Consider the following 21,051-nt stretch of genomic DNA (forward strand, 5'->3'; position numbering starts at 1 on the left):
TGTTTGGTCTATTTGCTAATTATAAAGATAAATATTTCTGTTCTAGAATATCCTCTGTTTTCAGATGCCAGAAACTTGAGCTGTCTTTTGTAGTGTCACTTGACTATTCCAGACTGTTCTGGAGAAAGAATGATTGACTGTGGAAGCGGTAAACTTAAGTTTAAGTTTTAAGCACTAAACTTAAATTTATTAAATTAAATAACCTGTACACACAGACTTTAGGAAGAGCTTCTCTACGTTGTGGCATTCACTTGGCCTGGTTTTGTTTGCTTGTTTGTTTTAAGAATTCATAGTTGTTTAACTTCTTGAAAAAAATTTCTATTGAATGGCCTTGTGCTGTGGCATTGAAAGTCTGTAATCACATACTACAGACACTACTGTTTTGCTACAGTTTGCCTGTGACAATTGTTTGAACATTAAGTTAGGTGGCTGTCATGGATGTGCTAGGACATTTCCAGGCTCAGTTGCTTACGTTTCTCATAGCTCACCATGAGGAGGATCACAGCATTCATACAGCTGTATTGTGTTTTGTACAGGAATTTTTCACTTGTACAATGGTCTGGGCTTGGACGTGGTAGAGATGCTTACATCTTTCTTTGTCTTCTGCTAGTAACATCTTGGGTGGTGTATCTCTAGCCAATGTCTTCCATTTGAACTTTCAGGGAAATAATAATTTTGTGCTTTGATTATTTCCCCATTACCATGGCAGATAATTCATGCTGCTAATTAAGATACTGACAGAATTGCACAGAAAGATGGGCAGGGAAAGAATACAGCCTGCTTATGCTCACAATTTATCTGTCTTACAAATTTATAGAAGCTATTGCTAAGGTAGCTCACAGTTTACAAATGGAAATACATAACCTTCTCATTCATGGTATCTATCTACTGAAGGTAGAAGGGAAGAGCCGCATATTTTGAAGATCCTCATTTTGTCTGGTGCAGATGGAGGGATGTGGTTAGGAGAAACATTGTTCCCCAAACTAGATTTGTGTTCTGCTAGAGAGAAGCACATTCAGAGAGACCCCTCTGTTCAGTACTGAGGGCCTGAAGCTGGGAAGGCCATGAGTTCCCTAAACAACTCCTGACTGGTAGTTTCATGCTTAGCAGAGTTTTGTAGGCAGGTCTTGGAAACCAAAAGGAAACCGAAACCTTTGTAATTGTGAAATGAATGGGAAACCATTGCAGAATCTGGGAAGTAGGTAATAAATGCAGAAGACTTATTTTAGTGTTGGTTAGAGCTCAAAGAGAAATTAGGAGGCCTAACTAAGGTATGTGTTAAAACACCTGGGAAATATCAACACTGAAGAAAACTGACGCTAGTGTTGTTGTTGTCCATGTCTGATAGTGGAGACTCAAAAAGTAATGATAATTCTGTGGTACATTGCATATTGCAAGTCAGAGAGGCTACTTCTGCTTCTTTTCTTCCTGTTAGAAATAACATGTATTCAATTCCATCTTGTCTGAATTGTGGTGGATAATTTGTATACTCTTTCCTGTCTTCAGAAAAAGTTGTTAATAATTACTGTTTAATACTAAAAGATTAAATTCATCAATATTGTGGATGACATAGGGTGAAAGATATCTCCATTGTGGTAGTTCATCCTGCACTGTGTCTGTTACTGGGTGGTGCTGCCATTGCACACCTACTGCAGGAGAAAATGAGATGCCTAATGCTAAAAGAGAAAGTACTTTTCTAGTCTTTCTTCTTCATAAAAGGTGCTTTTCTCCTTTGTCAAGGAGCTATGTGATTCTAGGAGCTATTCTCCTTCATTCCCAGGAGAGCGGGTGTTGTGGTCCATACTTTCTCTTTTGTGAAACGATTTCATATAGATGATTACGTCTCTGGAATCTATGTCATTCTCCCCCTAAAAGGAGTTGATAAGCAAATTGGCTTTCTAAAACATGAAAGAAGCCTAGAGCAAACTCTTTTGTCAACACATTCCTGGTCAAATCCAGCATTTGTCTTCCATAGAGTTCATAATATTTAGTGTAATGTCTGTGGTTTTCCACGAGGTTGCTTAGGTGAACATAATAAGTGAGAGCTGTTGAAAGAGAAAAGAATGAAGACTAGCTTCATCATGAGCTAAACTGTGAAAACTGTTTTGGATTGTATACATGTTTTATGTGTAGTTTTCTGAAATCATACTAGCGCCAATCCATGTTTCTTGGCTTCACAGTAGGTTATTAAACAGAAAAAGAAAATGCCAACTATTAAAGAAATGACATAGATTAATTGAATTCTTACTCATGTATGCTTCAGAAATTATGGGGTGATTATTCACATAATCTTAATTTTAAACTCCAAATGTAGGACTACATAAATACCTGAACTGCATGGAGAGACCAGAGCACCACTGCAAACCCTTGGTAGGAGCGTGCCTCTGCACTGACTGCACAGCGAGCGCGGGCTCGTAAATGTAGTGCCTCAGGTGCCCTGGGTAGGAGGACTCAAATAACCTCTGTGTCCATTTGTTACAACACCATTTGACTGGACATCTCAAACAGATTTATAGAGGGCGTGACAGATGAAAAAAAAAAAGGGGGGAGTGTTCCTATTTATTTGCTGAGGTGTCAGCAATTACTAGTTGCTGCCTGAAAACTTCACTTGGACTTGCACAAATGCAATCTCCGAAGCATCTCCTGCAGTATCACAAATAAATGTGAGCCCTTGCCGTAAGATGTCCTGTGAGCATGGTTCTGTATGTGTTTAATATTTTTAGAACTAGTTCGGGGTTGAAAATGTGTTTTCCAAGAGTTGTACTGTTACAGTAATTTCTGGAGAGATTAGAGGAAAACATTTGGACAGTGTTAAGTCCTGAATAAAGAAAAGTTCTCTTTAGTTTTTCATCCAGAAATCACATCTGTCACTTTTTTGTCACTTTCTCGCATTAAGATGCCACCCAGCTTTGTTCCTTTTATATAATTATTTGCTTTTCCTTGCATTTCAGATAACTGGGTTTAGAACTGTCTAAAACTGAAATATAGGAAGTGAAACAGGCAGAAAAAATGTCTTAAACTTCATACTGTTTTGATTTGAAACTGCTTAATCTTGTGCTTTGCTTCCTACAAACTGCTAGAGCAGTGTGCGCCTTGTCATCAGCCTCTGTGCATTTCCAGAGTGGGAGACAGAGAAGCCAAAAGGGAAAATCTGCGTGTGTGTGTGTGTGTGTGTGTGTGTGTGTGTGCGCATGTGCTTCTTTCCAATACAGTGACGTGGGACTTGAGCTGTGGCTTGTTCACTTGGAGAAGCTCCTCTAGCCATGCTTCAGTCCATCCTTGTAACAGTCGTTCCAGCCACTGTTGTTTGGGCTGGGCAAAAATCTGGTCTGGATGATCTGGGATCTCTGATGTAAGTCTCAAGCAGTCACATGGATTTTCACTCTTGGAATCTGGGGACAAATAATATTGGAGAGAGAAATTCCAAAGCTCATTCCTGTTTCTCATCCAGATGCTTTCGATATTTTCAGACACCAGCAGCTATGCAAAAGTGACAGTTAAATGACGTTATAGTAGGTATTAGTACTTGTATTTAGACTGAAATCATACTTTACAGTGTTGTGGGTTTTTTTTCCTAGCTTGGGATGAATTTGAGGCCAGCTGATTTATATTTTTTTTCTTAAGAATTTAACACACAGAGCATGAGTTTGTTCCAGCTAGATGTTGCTTATAAACTTCAAATATTTAAATCCCTTTTCAAATGTCTGGAAGCAGCACTACATTTCTTCTGCATTCTGTGTCTTTGTTTCTGTAAACTTTTGGAATTGATGTTTGTGAATGAAATGTATGTAATTTACTTTCAGATCTTTGATTGTAGTATTTGGTTTGCAACTTTATGCATGGCTGATGAAAGTTAATTGCTTACACATTGATTAAGATAATTTTATCTTTTTGTATTTCAAAAACACAAGATGCAGTTGCTTATGCATTAAATCTGAACTTTAAAAGTTCCCCAAACACCAAGCAGTAACGAAACAGTGTTTTTAAAACAGCTTAAAATTTATGGTAGCTACATCCTCAGTGTGTTTTACTACTTCTTATGCAAAAGTAATTTTCAAAGAAGATACTAAGGATGATTAAGCAATCTTTTAAAATTATCATTTAAATTATTGTTCATCACTGTACGTTAACGTCTGAATAATGCTGTCAAAGTAAAATAGCATTTAAATATTATTGTGGACTCAAAATAGCATAGTTTTTAGTTACAGAAATCAAAGTAAAGTGACAAACTGAATATGAATTATGTCTAAATTTAGTAGATGGCTTATGCATAATACCTAAACTAACAATCAACTAAAAATGCTAACATGTTTGAGTCAGCTTTGTCATCTTGCTACTGTGTTTTTCTGAGTTGAACTTTTGTTGGAGTTGAGTTTATCTTCTAGTTCTGATGTGAGTGCTTTTTTGCCTGTAGGGTGCTCTGGGACTGAAACAGTGTTCCAAGGGTGAACTTGGTTATTTTTAGGAAGGTTATATATCTGGAAGTTCACTACAAAACCTTTTCCAGGAAGGCATTTTGTTCCTGAGCAAAAAGTATCGGCAGAAATATAAATGCAGCACCAACAGCATGTAATCTCTGGCTTCCCAGGGGACTTTGTTATTTTCAGACTGGTCTGTTGCTTAAAGTAACTCTGAGGATTACAGAAGGATATTGGGAGGATTTACCTCTGTAGTATTTTTGTAGATGGCTTTGAGAGATGGGAATCCGGAACAAGGATGAGACCGAGCAGAGGTGCCACGTTGTCAAAGAAGGGTTGGTTATGGGGGACATAAGAAACAGTAATGTTCCTAAGACTCCAGGTGTTTGCATTCTGGGTGTGTGTGTGTGTGTGTGTGTGTGTAAGTAGTTTTTTGATTGAGATAGAAAACAATTTTCTACTAATCGACCTATCAGTGTTAAACAATCTTTTGGATTCAGAAAATATGAAAATGTTACAGGTACAGTATAGGATTTGGGGAAGAAAACTTGGTGTACTTAATGGTTTAAACGCATTCCCATATACATTTTATGTGTATGGGAAAAAACTTGAAGAAAGTTGTGAAAGCTAAATGAATTAAATGTTTTAAAATGAAATAAGTTTGTAGAGAACTAGACTTCTGTTTTATATGAGCTGTCTTACACCCTTGATTATAGAGAATACTGCTTTAAAAATGTGTCCTTGCTGCCTGGACTGAAACTTGAATGGCTAGAACAGAAGTCTTATGCAAATATGCTAATATTTTGAAATTCCAAACTTCAGCAGTATTGATTGCTAAAAAATTGCACTTGCAGCTGAGGAGTATTTTTCCCCTTACCAATTCCCAGGTGCTGCGTAAAGAACTGTGACATTCCCTTTTCATTTTCTTAATACATTTTGGGTATCTTTAGCCCTACACTGTTGTTTGTTTTTTTTTTAATCTCAAGCAGGAAAACTGAGTATTTTCAAATTTTAGTTACTATACCAGTTTTCTAATATTGTTGATATTATGGTAAATATATTTGTGGTGAGAGAAGTTTTTTTTAAAACTAACTGATATGTAGGTGTTTCAAAACTCCTGTGTTTATGTATTGAGAAGTTTGTCTCTCCAGTTGTGTATTAGCTGGTCTAGTAAGAGATCACTCCTCTCTACAAATTGTTTGATTTTACTTGTATGCGTTATGATAGCATGAGATTGTTGCTGAGTTGAAAAGACTGTTCTGTTTATTTGAAATGCTTAAATCTGGTCGCACACTTTAATTTGTATTTTGTTACTTACTACATATATTACATGAAAATGTGAATTGAAATAGATGCGGAAGGGTGAGCATTTATGCTTCCAGGATGTAACATTTCCTGGAAGGCTGAGTCCTCTGGTATAGCAGCAGCATGTCTTCAAAACCACATAGTGTTTGTTTTATAGTAGCTCCCAGATGCCAGGCATATATTAAGTCATTCTGAGCCTGCTGGTACGTGGGCATCCCTGTCAAGCCCAGCGGTTCTGTATTTTTCCAAAAAGTATCAAGGTATTAGTTCCCTGATCCTTAGGGAAATTATTGTAAAAATTAGAGGCTATTGTTTCAGTGGGCTTCAGGATTCATACAGAAGTGTCAGTTTGCACTTTTCAAAGCAATTCTGTTAAAGATGGGAAAATAGAAGTTAACCTGACTTGTATTCAGGAGTTTTCGTTTCTATCCATGTGGTTAGAAGTGTCATGATTTTTAGTAACACCTACATCTGAGGTGGCTGCTCCCCGACCGTGCTGGATTGGACTTCTGTCTGGGTTAGTTTTGTTGTTGCAGATTTAATCTGACTCTGTGGTAACATTTAATGAATACTTAAGTTAAAACATTTTTTTGGAAGGGGATCACTGCTGTGATGTGTTCCAGTTTGTCTAGTGTACAACACCCATTAAATGAGTACAGCTTGAATTAATGAAATAAAATGAATGTTACACAAAGAGGGAGATGTGAGCAGAAGTTATTGTTTTGGATCCTTTTGCTTCAGTGTCAGTTGTATATTTAGGTTGACCATGGCAAATTAATGGATGACCTGTGAAAAGGAATTTACTGCCCTGTGTAATGTAATGTTATCTTGATGCCTTTAAGTAGAAGCTCACTTTTTCGAAGGTAAGCATTTTGTCCAGTAAAAATATCCTTGTTGGTTTTGTTTGGATTTCTAGTAGCTTTTAAACCTGGTTACCCCTGGGCTTGCAGAAATAGTACAGGCTCACCCTCTGTGCTGTCTGACACTGGATTTGGTGTGTACATTTCAATTCTGTGTTTGCAGAAGAATAATGGTACATAATGAAATGACAATATCTCTTTGATAAAACTAGCTAAATTTTCAAGTGGATGTAATCTGATACTGGTCAAATATAAATTTCACTTGGTCCTGTACATGAAGCCACATATACTTCCATTTGTCTAAAAGGTTTGTGTGGTGCAATATTGAACGTGACAGCTGCTGTTACGAAGATTTGCTGGTAATAAGCGTGGCAATGTTCAGAGGCTCAGTGTGTTGAGATGCCTCTAATAATCTGTGTGAACATTATTGTTTCATTATACCTCTACTGTTTCGAATAAGTGAGTACAAAAGCAGTAGGACATGTTCTCCTTTTTCTTGTTTCTCAGGACTGAAAAGAGCATACTGGATGATACATTTGGAATGGGTCTGTTTGGTTTTTGTGGTGTTTGGGTTTTGGTGTGTTACCCCACCAGCTCCCCTGGCTCCCTGCCAAAAGCAAAATGCATGAAAGTGAAAGAACTGCTGTTTCTTGTGCTGTCACTAATGTCCGTGTGACTATGGAGATGTTAAGCTGAAGATGAGCTTGGATTTGAGGGGGAAAAAATGGTTCAACTGGATCAGTTTTCCATTTGGTGTTGGGAAGGAATGTGAATTCCCCTATTGTAGTAACACAATTTTAGGTCGTTTTAACCTCTGAGTTCCCCCACTTGGTGTTCCCTTTTGCCTGTGTGCCAGCTTCTCCTCTTACCGTGTATTTTTCTAGGTTAAGTAAACTGAGTTCTTATCTCTCCTAGCCATCTTAGAAACTCTTTTCTGCAGTTGTTCCAGTGACAGGCTGGTAATTCTGCTCAGACTAAAGCTAAACTCGCACTTCATACCAGTGCCTGCCTTCCCCTTCAGTGGTCCTCTCCCCTTCCTGTACTGTATTTATTGTATGCCCTTACAAAATAGGATTAAAAAGAAGAGAAATGAAGAGGAGAGAACACCAGGAAAAATGTGACTACAGAAGTGTCTATCCAAAGTACTAGCATTACTAGGCTCAGTAGTATGGGAAAGTCATAATGCTCATAATGTAAAGCCTTAATTGACTTCTGTACTAAATCATACGCAGTTTTAACAAGTTAATTGCATTAGAGTCTGTTTATATGCATTTAGTGCCATACTAACAATTAAAGCTGAAGTTCTGTTTCCTAGCTTCATGCTACCCTGAGTCATGGAGCCTTTGGCACAAGTACTTTGGAAACATGCTGCATTTATTGTATTTCTTTGTAGTGTGTCATTCTGGTGCTTTAAACACAGACATTTTCTTCCTGTAATAAACACATGTAGCTCTCTGATTCACTTCTTTATGTTTTCTTTTCTGTGCTAAGTAAAATAGCCATTCTTTCCCTTTGATTAAGGAACTGTGGTGGAGTGTGTTCTGTGCTTGTGGGTGTGAGAATTTTAACTTGAGTTAATAGCGAGTCAATGACTTGCAGCAAAACAGGAGCAAAATCGAGTTTTAAGCTTCATTTCCCCCCTCTACCACCGCATTTGTAACTGAACTAATCATGAGAATCATTGTGTGTTCAAATACGGCTTTGTGCGTTCTGTCTGGGTGGGATTCATTCAGCAGCAGAAAGCTGCTGCTTGACATATTGGTAATGTAGATCCTAATGATGCTTGAAATTTTTTGCCTGTATAAAGGAGTTTATTCTTTGTAAAGAAGTTGCCTTGCATTTGCTTTTCAAAAAGCCAAATATGTTGCTGTTTTGATTTTTATTTTTGTTAGAATTATACTTGTGGTTTGTGAACAGCAGTGCATTATTCCTCTACGTGTGAAGTACTGGAACCATGAAATATTATAATATTGCAGAAAACCTGGTGTGAGTTTTTACTTAAAGCTTTTCCTTCTAACTACATGTAAGGATTGTTTTGGGTTTTTTCTAATGTTTTAAACTCCTTGCTTTTCACTTACATTGGGAAGTGGAAGGCATGTTATTTTCAGTCAGTGCTTTTGCTTCAGTGAAGCAATTAAACATACCTTAGATTTTCTGGGTTCAACTGCTGGTAGTTCTTTGACCCACCTGAAGTTCAATTTTCCCCCACTAGCGCTTTTTTCTTGTATTATCAGGAATAACGATGATACTGCCTACTCATACTTTCAATACACCTTTTGACCATACTTGTATGTTTGGAGAATAGATTGATTCAGCTTGGGTGTTTGACTTCTGTGTGCATGTCTGCGAAAGCAATCTGATGCTATATTGTAGAGCTTTCAGTCTGCTACTGACACGAGATGCTTTTTGTTGTTGTTAAGATGAACAAGTGTAGAGCTGAAGTCTTACTAGCCCCCGCTTTTCTAAATTTAGAAAAACTTAAAAGTCTGAGTGTCATTTTCAAAGTACTCAAAAGTAAGGCTAGTCCAGAATGACCAATTTAATTAGCTTGCTTTGGGAATATGTAGGAGGGAAGGTTGGGTTTGAGGTCTGTTGGTTTTATGGTTGGTTGGTTGGAGTTTTTTCCTTACAGTGTAAACTTTTTTTTTTTGCATGTGTGTTAGACAGTTTTGCAGGACATGTTATTGTCAGAGGTGGTACATTAATTGTTTGGCAATAGCTTGTGAAGTAAATATGAATCTCTTAATTGTGAGACAGAGATGACATATTTGCTCACCCTGAAAACTCCCAAATTTTATCAGCTATGACAACTTTTAGTTATGGCTTAGGATCCTCTGAGGTGCTGTTGGCTGAAAGTAATAACTTGTGCTGTAGTAACCATGTTAAGTGTTGAGTCATGATAAAAATCTGCTTGTCAGCATTTTCCCTGCAGTGGCTTCTAACCCTGCTCAGAACAGGTCTTCCTGCTCCTGTAAGAGCGAAATACCCACACCAAGCCCACGTCAGGCTGCTCTGGTTGTACTGTGGCTGGCAGCAGTAACCGTTAGCTTGTAGACTTCTCACTATATAGCTTGGGCAGGGCTTTGTTACTGAACGGGGGATTCCTGTGCAGAAGAGACTTGTGCTCATTCTTCAAGCAGTAAATGTATTTTACTGTAGACTGGAAGTAGGCAGCATCCTTGTGTTTTAGGTGATTATAGTAATTGTTAGTGAGTTTTTCTGTTAAGTAGAAAAAGGTTTAGAGATGAAAATGTAGATAGGAGCCTAAGGTGAAGGCTTCGGGGAAGTTTTTATCTTCTTCCTGTAACTAGAATAAAATGAAACGTAGCACTAAGCAATCTTTTGCCTAATGCAATACTACCAAGTGATTGAAAGCACCGGGTTGTATGTATGACTGGGATATAATTTGGTAGCTTTATAACCCAAAAAGGTCTTTGCTGTCAAAATTGCAGAAAAAAATCCTGTAGCAGGGATAACCGCTGACATTTCCAAACGGCCCTTCCTGAAAGCACAATGTTGTTTGGATCATGATGAGGCTGTCTAGCATGAAGCTGTAGGCAGCGTGCACAGTGGTACTCTGTAGACTTAAATTACAGTAACCACACCCTTGATTTGCATTTACATTTTTCTGATGTAAAAAGGGCTATTTTTGGAAAATTCATGCAGTTGAAAGTGGTAATTTAGATAGAAGAGCTGTTTCAGCAAAGCTTTGGGGTAGGCTAAATATTGGACTGACCTTTGCAGAGTTCACTGGTCTGGTGGAATCTGAATATTTACATAAAGAAATATGCTTGTGGCTGTGGCAAGAAAGGATTGTGCGTAACAACAGATCTTGATTTGCCCTCCTCTCTTCTCCCTTCTTCCAGTTCTCCTTTTGATTATTTGTGGAGAGTGGAAGCAGTTTTCCAGATGAGGGAAGTCTTCCTGTGTGGTCAGTTCGTTCTTGTGGCTAAGCCGCAACCTTTTTGCTTTGTCAGATGTCTCATACATATAATTATGTACATTTTCATAGTTACATATTTACATCTTGTTCTGATACCTGCTGGTCTTAATTCTTACACAGAACCCTTATATTCATGGTTTTGTTTTGCAATTTATATGGTACTCCAGCAAAATTTGAATCTACCCTCTGCAGTACACTGAAGTCATCTATAAGTTGATGAACTATGAAGACAGTTACAGACAGGACCGTTGCTTTACTTAGTTCAGCAAATGAGTCTTATCTCATTCTCATGAAATGTGTTTTTTAACATAGTAATTAATAGTTTGGCCCTAGCAAATGCAGTATGGCTACTTCTTGTAGCTCACTGAGTGCCCTTACATGTTAATGATGCCGGGGTTTACCTGACAGTCTCGTTAATGGATGACCGGTGTCTCAAGGTGTTGTACTGTGGTAGGACCGTGCAGCTGTCAAAAGGTATCTGGAGAGCTGGGGGCTGTAAAACTGTATGGGTGCTCAAGGGGCTTGTGAGGACAAATAACTTCATTATAGTTTCCAAGAGACTCATACTACTGCATGCTGCAACCACAGAATTTACTAATGAAAACAAATCTGAAAGGACCGAAATAGCACAAAATATTATAAAACGTTGTCATAGATTGCAGCAACTACCATACCTGTGGTCTGTTTTGAAAACTAACTTAACTTCTGTGTAGGTTGGTTAGAGTGAAACAGGGAGATTGGTTTTGTTTAATTTACATTGGCTCCAGTAAAGTGTGGATTACAGGTGTGCGTATTGCACTGTGCTTAATCAGACCGAACTATAAGCAGCTGCTGAAAGTGTTTTAGTCCTACCTTGTCCCTGGCCACATGTTGACTCCTTTCATCTTTGCATCATACCTAGTAATTGGGTGACTGCTGGCCTGAAGGAGAACTCACTTCACAGAAGGGGTAATTTGCCAGGTCAGTTTGCTGGTTTGCTGGGGTAATTTTCCCACCTCTTTCTTCTTTTCCTGCCCGTGAATAAAATAAGTTTTACTAGCAAAACCCAAGCTAATTGTAATGACAAATGCTTGAAAAAGGAGGTTTTGTTGGCAGAGCTCTATTAATGCTGCTGAAGTCAGAGGTGAGCTGACTTAAGGTGGCTAAAATGTATAGCGTAGGGCTGGCCTGTTAGTCTTTCTTGCCTCAGACTTCTGATTTTCAAACTAACATAGGCAAATCCTGTCTTAAGCTGGAGTCCTTTTAGATTTAATTGTCAAGAAGGGATGAAAGTAATAGATGTTTTAAAAAGTGAAACCAGGGCTGTGCCTTGGCTCAGCAGTTTGCTGGGCCTGGTCTGTAGTAAGATGCCAGTGTTCTGGAACAAGTTAGCTGATCTGAAACAGCTCAATTAAAATAAACATGGCACAATTAAAATACAAAATTGAATAAAACATTCACTACTAACAAGCTCTGTGTTTTAATATCAGATGTGTTTTTCCATATATTCTTGTTCAGTTTAACTCACTGAAATGATGCCTGCTAACTTTTCTTCCATGGAGACCCATTATTGCAGACATTGTATAGATGATTTGTTCACATTTTCAAAAAATGTTTGCAGTTGTGTATGCTTGTGATGCAGTTTCAAAATTTACTTCTGGAGAGGATTCCTTGGCTGGTGGTGACATAAATTTGGCAGTAAAACCTTGCCCCGCTTTTTATGACATCTTGGTTTTGTTTTTTTTTCCTTTGAGAGAGAAAGACAGACAGGAAGGTTCCCAGGTCTTTTTTTTTTTTTTTTTGTTTGTCTGTTTTAGAGCAGAAACCCCAACCCAAATCAACCAACCAGCTCTCCTCAATAAAACAATGAACCTTAAAGAAGTAAATTTATTTTTGGTGTAGGTAAGAGGTGAAAAATATTGATCCAGGCTCCCATTCAGTCTACAAACAGAGAGTCTGAAATAAAACCTGTATTTCTGTTGCAGCAATGTCAAAGACATTCAATATAGTTTTGGTTCTGGCTGCTTAATACTCAAACAGGTATGTGTGTTGTCCAGTACAACTTATTTGAAGATGTAGTATTTCTCCGTTAACCACTGATTGCAAATTTTGCTCCCAAGTGTCCTGTTTCGTGTGGTTCCACCAGAGTGATGGGGAGGTCAGGAGCTGAGAACGCTTTTGAGGTACAGGGACATTGTTCTTTGTTGGTTGAAAATAACGCTCCTTTGAATGAGTAAGGTATTCTTAGGCTTCCATGCAGTGACTGGAAGTCGTCCTCCCATTCCTGCAAGGAAGTGAGTGCTCCAAGCTGAATGTGAAAGCTGGAAACCTTCCAGTTACTGTAATTCTTACACATGGTGAAACATGGAATTCTTTGTTCTGCAGGCAAACAGAACAAAGCCAAAAGAGTAGCTCAGATAATGTTTTTAACAGAAAATGTATTGGGGTGGGGGTTTGTGGTGCTGTTTTTTGTTGGTAGGTTGGTTGGTTTTGTTTTTTTTTTTTTTTCAAGGTTGTGTCTCTTGCTGCTTTACTGGACATACACTTTAGTTTCATCTCAAAGTGAGCTCAGAGGAGTGTGTTCTCTTAGCATTTAAGTTGGGAGCTTAGAATTTGATTTTGTGGGGGAGTTTTAGGAAAGCAGCTTTCTTGGAAAGGGTGGAAGAGGGAACTGGGTTTTTAAATCAGATATGTAGAAATACATATGTATGGTATCTAATAGTGTGAAAATGTTGTGAGACCTCTGTCTGATAAACAGCAGAATTATTCTCTGGTTACAACGTTGAAATGCCTGCCTGAGCCCTGAGTCTGCATAGGAAAATCTGGTTTTAGTGGGACATCTCAAATTACTCTTCCCACACACACACTTCAGACTTGCTTTAAGTTTTTTTTTTGCTGATATGACCCATGTTTCCATAAATTACTTGAACTTAGCAGACCTTTTCTGCACATGACAATGAGATGAAATTGTAAACTTACTTTAGAAAACAAGCTATTCCTTTAACGTAAGTGAAACCATAGCAATTCGCTTGTTTTTCCTATGAATCACACTAAAGAATGGAATAGTGTTGAGATATGTTTACAGCTGTGGGTGCCATGACTTCACGCTTAAAATTATACCTTTAATAGTTACACTCAGATTTTACTTTGGTTTGGCAGCAAGCCTAATGGAGGCTCTTAAATATGTATATATCTTGCACATGTAAGGCAGTTGAAAGAGGCTTTTTAGTTATACCCTTGACCAGGAATCCAGTAAAGGAAAAAAGTAGTATTGGTTTTACCTACGGAGTGAGTCTGGCCCCCGCCCCCCCCCCCCCAAATGAATACTTGAGCAATTAACTGTAATTGATCTTCATGTACGTGGTAGTGCTTTTCTTTCATGTGCCCTAGGGTTGTGCTCTGGAGTCCTTGAGTTTGCTTTGCTCATCTTAACAAATGATGCTAGAGTGATCACTCACAAATACCTTGCACTGTAGTGTCAAAAGTGAATTGCTCTTAGCAATAAATTGTCCTGTCTCACCCTTCTTTTCACTTCTTTTAAGGAATAAAATTGTAGAGCATTTGGGAAAATGTAGGAAATTCAGAAAAGCATTTTCCTTGTGAGTGGCACACTCTTGGATGATCAGAAGAAAATCAAGTGCATAGGGTCATTGCAGCAGTGTGAAGGTGAACATTGACTTCTGCCTACAGTTGATAGCTCCAAAACCCAGGGATGGGGCAGAGGAAGTGAGCTGCAAACTATTATTCAACTTGCCTTGAATTTACCAGCTAGATTTCTTGTTTTTCTATTGCTATAGCAATCACTGATGTAATAAACATGCTAAAAAGCTTTTGAAATCTATTAAACACTTGGAGGACCTGGGAACTTTCTCCATCTTTGATTTTGACATTTAACACTAGATTTCCAGCAGAAGTTGATTTGGCTTTGGGGTTTTTTTGTGTGTTTCCCTTTGAAAGAGTTGACCATCTGCTGAGATGGGACCTTCAAACTGAATGCATTTCATTCAGCAAGTTCTGAAAATGAATTATGAGTAATAGGGCAGGGAAGGAGATGCTTTGTTGTCACCTTTCCAATGCCGGTCTCTACCTACGAGGAGTTTTCTTTTGAAGAGAGTGGGAACAGGGAAAGTGTGATGCATGTTTTGGTGGGCATGGATTATTTAACTTACCTTGTGAGGGGACAGGGAACATCTGATAATGATAAGTGATATTTGAAGTGTAGGTGGAGTACCACCATATTGATTGAATAGTCATGGCTTTTAATGTGGGCTGAAGAGTATTTGAAGTTTTGTGTGGTTACTTCTCAAGCAGCCACAGCTTTCAGAAACTGAAAGATGCAAGTGAATTCCCATAGAGATGCAGTTTACTACAGCTGTGTCTGGTATGAGAAGGTCCCCATGAGTTTTGAAGGACTTTTTTTGTATAGCAGAAAAAGTATGGACTAAAACTGTAGTCAGAAAGACTTACATTAGATGTCACGAAAAGTCTTACAGTTTCACCAGTGAGTGTTGTAAACAACAGATGAGGTAAACATCTGTCATGACTGATTGATTGTCTTTCCCCAAAGTAAGATCAAATTATAATTCAATGAATTATCTCCTTGCGTTCCTGTCAGTGTGAATTTCTGTGATTCTGTGGTAGATGCCTGCAAGTTGTAGACTTGGTTCCGTTAAAATAGAAGAGCTTTTACTTCATTTAATTCCTTCTTACTGTAGCCAATGTTGCATGCTTACCTTCCTCCTACAGTTTTGTTTTCCTTAATCTTAAAAGCACTTGGATATTATGGTCACTGATAAAGAAAAATAAGTGAAGTGCAGTTTTCTGTCTTCATGTGGACTTCAGTAAAGTTCGTTCATCTACTGCACTTTCCAAGTTTGATGCAATTTGTTTGTTGCTCTATTGTTTTCCTCCTTGTGTATGTGCAGTAAATGCAGGGAAAGTTTATCTTGCCACTGTTAGAACAGCTTTTGTATGAGAATGATTCATGTCCAAGGCCTTCAGTATGCATTGCTATGGAAACTTCAGTGCACGGGCTTCTCATTCCCCCCTCGGCAGAATTCTTCACAATAATTTCTCTTGTACCTGGGAGTCAGGGGAGTGGTATTTGCTACTGAAATGTTGAGGGGCTGAGTTTCTTTGATCATACATTTAGTAGGCATCTTGTGCAAACAGCAAGAGGTTTCTGTTCAGTTACATAAAAATTCCCTGATGTCTTAGGCGATAGTTTTGGGGTACTTAAGCCAATGCTGCCACTGAAAAGACTTTCCTCTTTGATTTTACATCCAGAAACAGGCCAGATCAGGAATGTGAATCGCTTGAGAAACCTTCCCATTCATTTGCCGTTTTTTTTCAAGCAGACAAGTCCCCTGATCTACTTTTCCATGCGGTTTTGCAAATGGTGCTGGCATGAGATCAAGAAAAAGAATAGGTGACTGGCAAAAGGTGAACAGTTGCTTTTGTAATGTCAGTGTTGGCTTGTGGTCATTTCAGACTGGCCCATGGCAAGTAGGTTATGCAGAGCGTAGCGCTCGGCACTGTCATCAGGAGACGTGTTTCATGCCTAGTTCTGCCTTTCTCTGGGTCTTCGTTGAACAGAGTGAGTTGCAGATACTTACTGCTCAACATGGAGGGCAAAAAGAAGTGCCAGGCTTTGCCTATGGACTCCTGCTGGTTTGGAAGAACTGCTGAGACTCTTCCCAAGAAGCTGCTTACCTTTCAGTGATAAGGAAGAGCTGAAACGGGAAAACCAGCGCTTGGCATTGGCTGGGTGATTTTCTTGAGTGGAAGTGCAAAAGAAATGACAAAATCAGAGAAATGGAAAAGTAAGCACATAATAGGAAAGCAGTAGGGCTAAAAGAGGGTTTTATGAGAAGTTCCTAAGCTGGCAGATGGCAGAGACCCCATGGGGTTAATGTTCACAGACGGGTGAGCTTGGACCTGTGTTGACAGGGGAAAAGAGAGTTTGACCTGCAGCTACTGATACAGAGAAAAGAGCTTGCGAGTGTCTAATGCAACGCTATTGCTGTTGTTGCAACTTTTATTAGCTGGCTACTATCTTCTCTCACTGGGAATGAAGTGGGTCTCTGTTCCCTTGGGAATACAGAAGTTATTCATTTTTTTCCCAGAAGAAGGGAGAGTGCTGCTTGGAACGCCAGCTGTAACTGGTGTGGCCTGTTTTGCATGGTTACTGTTTGGGACGCGTGGAAGTGATGGTGTGTCACAGTGGCTGGGGGCATCCCTGGAATTGTTCTGTAGGTAAAGGTCTATGGAGCAGTCTGTGCCAGGCTGGAGAGCTCGCTGCTTGGATTGTTGTCTGGACAATACTTTCACTGTATAGCTGTAGGGCTGACACACAGAATATGTTATAGAACAGTGCTGGCTGTGTCTCTGTCTTGGCATGCCTTAGCAGGCTCAGTGTTGTAAGCACTTGCCCGTGAAGCTGCTAGGAATAGATGCCTAATGGCAGAGAATTTGCTAAAATTGATCTCAGCCGTGTAAACATGCAGGTTCAGAGTGAATCTCAAGCTGCAGAGGTGTTTGGGAAGTTGCTTCACACTAGCTGGCTGAGAAGGGGAGCCTACAGAGGAAAGTCAGCCCGTGGCGTGTGTGGTTTTATAAAATACTTGGCTCTAATAATTGCTTTTAGTTATTTGTTACTTGACTGAGTTAAGAATCTGATTGAGAGCCTGATTAAATAAATAACTCCTAAACCAACTTCCTTACATGGATGTTGAATTTCAGGTGTGGTAGTGTAAGAATCCTGAAAGATGCCCTTCCCTGGGGAAACCAATGGTGTCTTTGTATTTTGAGCAGCGTTCTGCATATGTATTAGAGTTTAGAAATGGGTTGGTAGCTGTTCCTGTAACATAGCACAGAAGTTAACTGCACTGGAGTCCTTCAAAAGACAGCAGTCTTTAGCATGGCCTTATCCAGTATTAATTTTCAGAATGAGAATGAAGGCTTTTCTTCGTGGGCTGTCATGTAGTAAGTTCTAAGAATTGCTTCCAGAATCGGTATTTAAGTCAAAGGACACCTACCCGTGGGCTTGTTACAGGCATTTTCTGTGCATAAGTTTCCACTACTTGTTCTGAGATGTAAAACTTGATTTTACAAAAGTACCTTGTAGAAGGAAGATGGTTTTGGTTTTATGTGTGCAGTGGAGGGCAGGCTGGTTAAATGTGGCTGCAGAAAGTCCACTGCAACTTCTGAAAAATTTCATTAGTGTGGGTTTTTGTTTTGGTTTTGGTTGATCCCATTTGAGAAGAACGTAGCATTGATGCCATGTTTGGCTGTGGGAGTATGCAAGCTTGCATACTTGAAATAGGTTTCTAGGAGGATCCAGTTATATTCATATGGACTCTGTTGGACTTGTAGAAGGTCATTTAAATTTCGGTTAAAAATACAAATGGGTTTGCAGATCACTGCTTGGCATTTTGATTAATACTAAAACTTTGAAGTATTCTTACTACTTTATTCTTTCATGGGATGCTGTCACTTGCTTATTATCTTTAGGTTTAGATAAATGCATTGGAAGGTGTTTATTTGGGATTCAAGGGATTTTAGTCTCTTAACGAACTGTCCAATAATTAGGATTTTAGGAAGCAGTTCTGTTTTCAGGTTTTGTGCAATACCTTACATAATGTAGGGAAATCAGATGTTAAAAAGATGCAGGGTTTTACTACAGTGAGAAGTTTGCTTGTGGGCTACTTGTGTTGGAAACTTGGGATAGAATCGGGACGTGCCCAAGCTGCTCTCTTGATTCCTGCCGTGTGGTTACTTAGACTTGTCATACTGTGTGTGTTTTGCGTTGCTCTTTTTCCAACTGCCTTGGGAAGAAGGAAAGTGGGACTGTTGTCTCCCTGGCCCTGTTTGCTGGAATAACAGTGAACATGAGTTTTACCAGACCATAATCATGATACCAACATCGAGCTTTTAGGATGTCCTGTTATAAAATCCCTATGCGGAGAAGTCACGAAACATCGCTGGTCTGTGAGAAGTTTCTAATTATACTGTTGCACTTACCTTGTGCAAGATGAATTCTTGTTTTTCCCTTGCATAGAATCAGTGGACAGCGGACTTAATTGTTGCAGCAGCCTATCAGTAGGGTCAGGGAATATTAGATCGTTGTTTGGAATAGGTGTGCATGGATTCAATTTCTTTTGTTGTACCAAAGAGCCCTCGGTTCTTAATACAAAACTTAATGGATTATGCACAGGGCTGATCCACGTATCATCCTTGTTTTATCTGTTTTATAAATCTTTCCAACATTTATGCCCTTGTTTTGACTAATGTTTAGTAATTATGATGAAATGGCATTTTAATTGTCATAGCTTCCAAAGGTGCCACTGAAAGATTAATTATATAGAAAACATGGTTCATCTCAAAAGTATTTGCCAATTTATGCAGATATAATTTTGTAAACGTCATTTAATAAAGTTTAGTGCATAACCCTGAATGTGTTTAAACCCAGTTGAAATTCCATTCAATCGTTTTGCTTTTCTTCTAAATTTGGAGTTCATGAGTATTCTTTTCGTAGATGAATTCCGCTGACACTCTCAGGTCTGCACAGGATATGAAGTTTCCCTTCACTCAAGGTTGGGTGAGGGAATGCTTCTCTCGAAAATTTAAGCTAGTAACAGGACATAAAACACTAGTATGCTCATCCTTAAGCTGTTTCTTGTTGGTGTGTGCTATGAACCATGTTGTCTATAACCTGAACGTTTATTTATATAGACAGTGATTGTAAGTGCTTAGTTACATATTGCTGTATTTGCAATTCAGTATATTGATCTTCATGGATGCTTTTAAGACCTCTGTTCCACAGCCTGGAAACTAAAGGTCAAACATGACTGAAATAAAAATATGTAAAGCTTAAGATCATCTTGATATGTTGGCCAACTTTATGAGCAGATAAGTCATCTGCTTTTCACTTTTAGTGAAAGTGGGGTTATGTTGAAGTTATTTATGGAGATTAACCAGAGTAGTTTCTTATTTCTTAAAAGCTTATTCCACAAGTATATAATCCCATCTAAAAGAGACAGTCTGTTTTTCAGTGACGTTTAATATTGAATGTCTATAATAGAAAGTTCATATTTGTGTTTATATATTAAAAAAAGTGTTTTAAAATGTGTGTCTAGTGGTTTGGTAATTTTCTCTAAATTGCTTTTAAATTGGGAAGGGGATGAGTGATTCTTTTAACTGTCTTGTATCTTTAGTTTTTATTTGCTTAGTGATATTTAATTTGGAACTATCATATAATTCATTTATCTTTATTCCATATTCATAATCTTGCCAAAATTAGGCTTTTTGGTTGGTTCTCAGAAACGTTTAGTTACCTTTTTTGTAGGGTAAGACTAATGCAGCTAATGTTGGGCATTACTCTTTTCTGTTACTTCAACACAGGTTGTGGAAAAGCTGTTGGGAGTTGCAGCGTGACTCCCAGAGCCTCCCCTTGTCTGTTGTACCCCAGCCAGCATGGTGGCCCTCTGCTTGCCTTCCTCCAGTGGGCCAACGTTCTTCTCTTTTGGGGCCCCCAAAAATGCAGGCAGTCCTTGAAATACAACTTCACGAGCGCTAAGCAGAGGGAGTGACCCTTTCTCCTGACTTGCAAGCTGTCATCTTCTTGTTGGTTCCTTCCTCAAGGTCCCCTTTCAAGGTTTTTCCACCCTCTAGCATCTCAGCCCCACTCTCCCTAGCCAGCTGTCAGCTGGGAACTTGCTGAGGTTGCCTTCTGTCCCCCTGTCCAGATCAAAAGAAGTTTCAGTGCGAGCTACAGAGTGGGGTTTGGTCTGTCAAGGATAGGGAAAAAAAAAAATCAGCAAATACTTGTATTTCTGTGCTTTAAACACAAAGGTATGTTGTATCAGGAAACTGATCTAAACAAAGCTGGGGTTTAAGCCTCCTGTTGAAATTTCTATTGGGAATCCTGCATCAAGTGGTCTGCAAGATGTAATAGGAAGGTAATTGTGTGTGGTTCAATAAATGCGTACTGCAGCTTGTTGTGAGGTCTGGGGTTTTTTGGTTTGGTGTTTTTTCCTGGACTAAATAGACCTTGACTGTCATATTGCAATTTAACTGTTATCAGTTAAGACGTAAGACGTCTTACAGAGAACAGGTCAGTGTTATTTACATGTAAGGTTGCATTAGTTGCAATTGAAGCAATTTTAATGTGTCTGAGGGGGGAAAAAAAAAATCTGAATGTGGTGAGTTCAGAATAAACTACCACAAAGCTTTTGAATTGTCCTTTGGTGGTTGTACAGATTTTACATGCTGCGGACTTGAATATAGAAAGATAATTTACAAGCTACAGGTTTTATATTCCTAGATGGTACAAGAACTTTAGAGAGCTGCCATAAAGATTTGTCATCCAGTTCTCTGTTTGTATTATAACAAGAAAAATAATTAGCAAATGGCACTGAAGAAATGGATGCTTACGATGACACACCTGCCTTCTTTTTCCTAATTCCAGGGCATATTCCCTTGTGGATTCCAGTCAAGTGTCTACCTTCCTGATTTCTATTCTCCTCATAGTCTACGGCAGTTTCAG

The 21,051-nt window shown here is 38.8% G+C and overlaps 2 protein-coding genes across 3 annotated transcripts in view; one reads left to right on the forward strand and one right to left on the reverse strand.

The window, feature by feature from the left end:
* Positions 1-21,051, reverse strand: part of RNF10 (ring finger protein 10) — a 201,963-nt gene that overhangs the window by 34,381 nt on the left and 146,531 nt on the right. The window lies entirely within an intron of this gene.
* Positions 1-21,051, forward strand: part of SPPL3 (signal peptide peptidase like 3) — a 61,106-nt gene that overhangs the window by 15,286 nt on the left and 24,769 nt on the right. For both annotated transcript variants that reach the window (XM_055705496.1, XM_055705503.1), the window contains exon 2: positions 20,974-21,051. In XM_055705496.1, the coding sequence (XP_055561471.1) occupies positions 20,974-21,051 (78 nt within the window). The remainder of the gene's footprint in view (positions 1-20,973) is intronic.

The sequence above is a fragment of the Falco cherrug genome, chromosome 1 (assembly GCF_023634085.1).
Source record: "Falco cherrug isolate bFalChe1 chromosome 1, bFalChe1.pri, whole genome shotgun sequence".
NCBI classification, from domain to species: Eukaryota; Metazoa; Chordata; class Aves; order Falconiformes; family Falconidae; genus Falco; species Falco cherrug.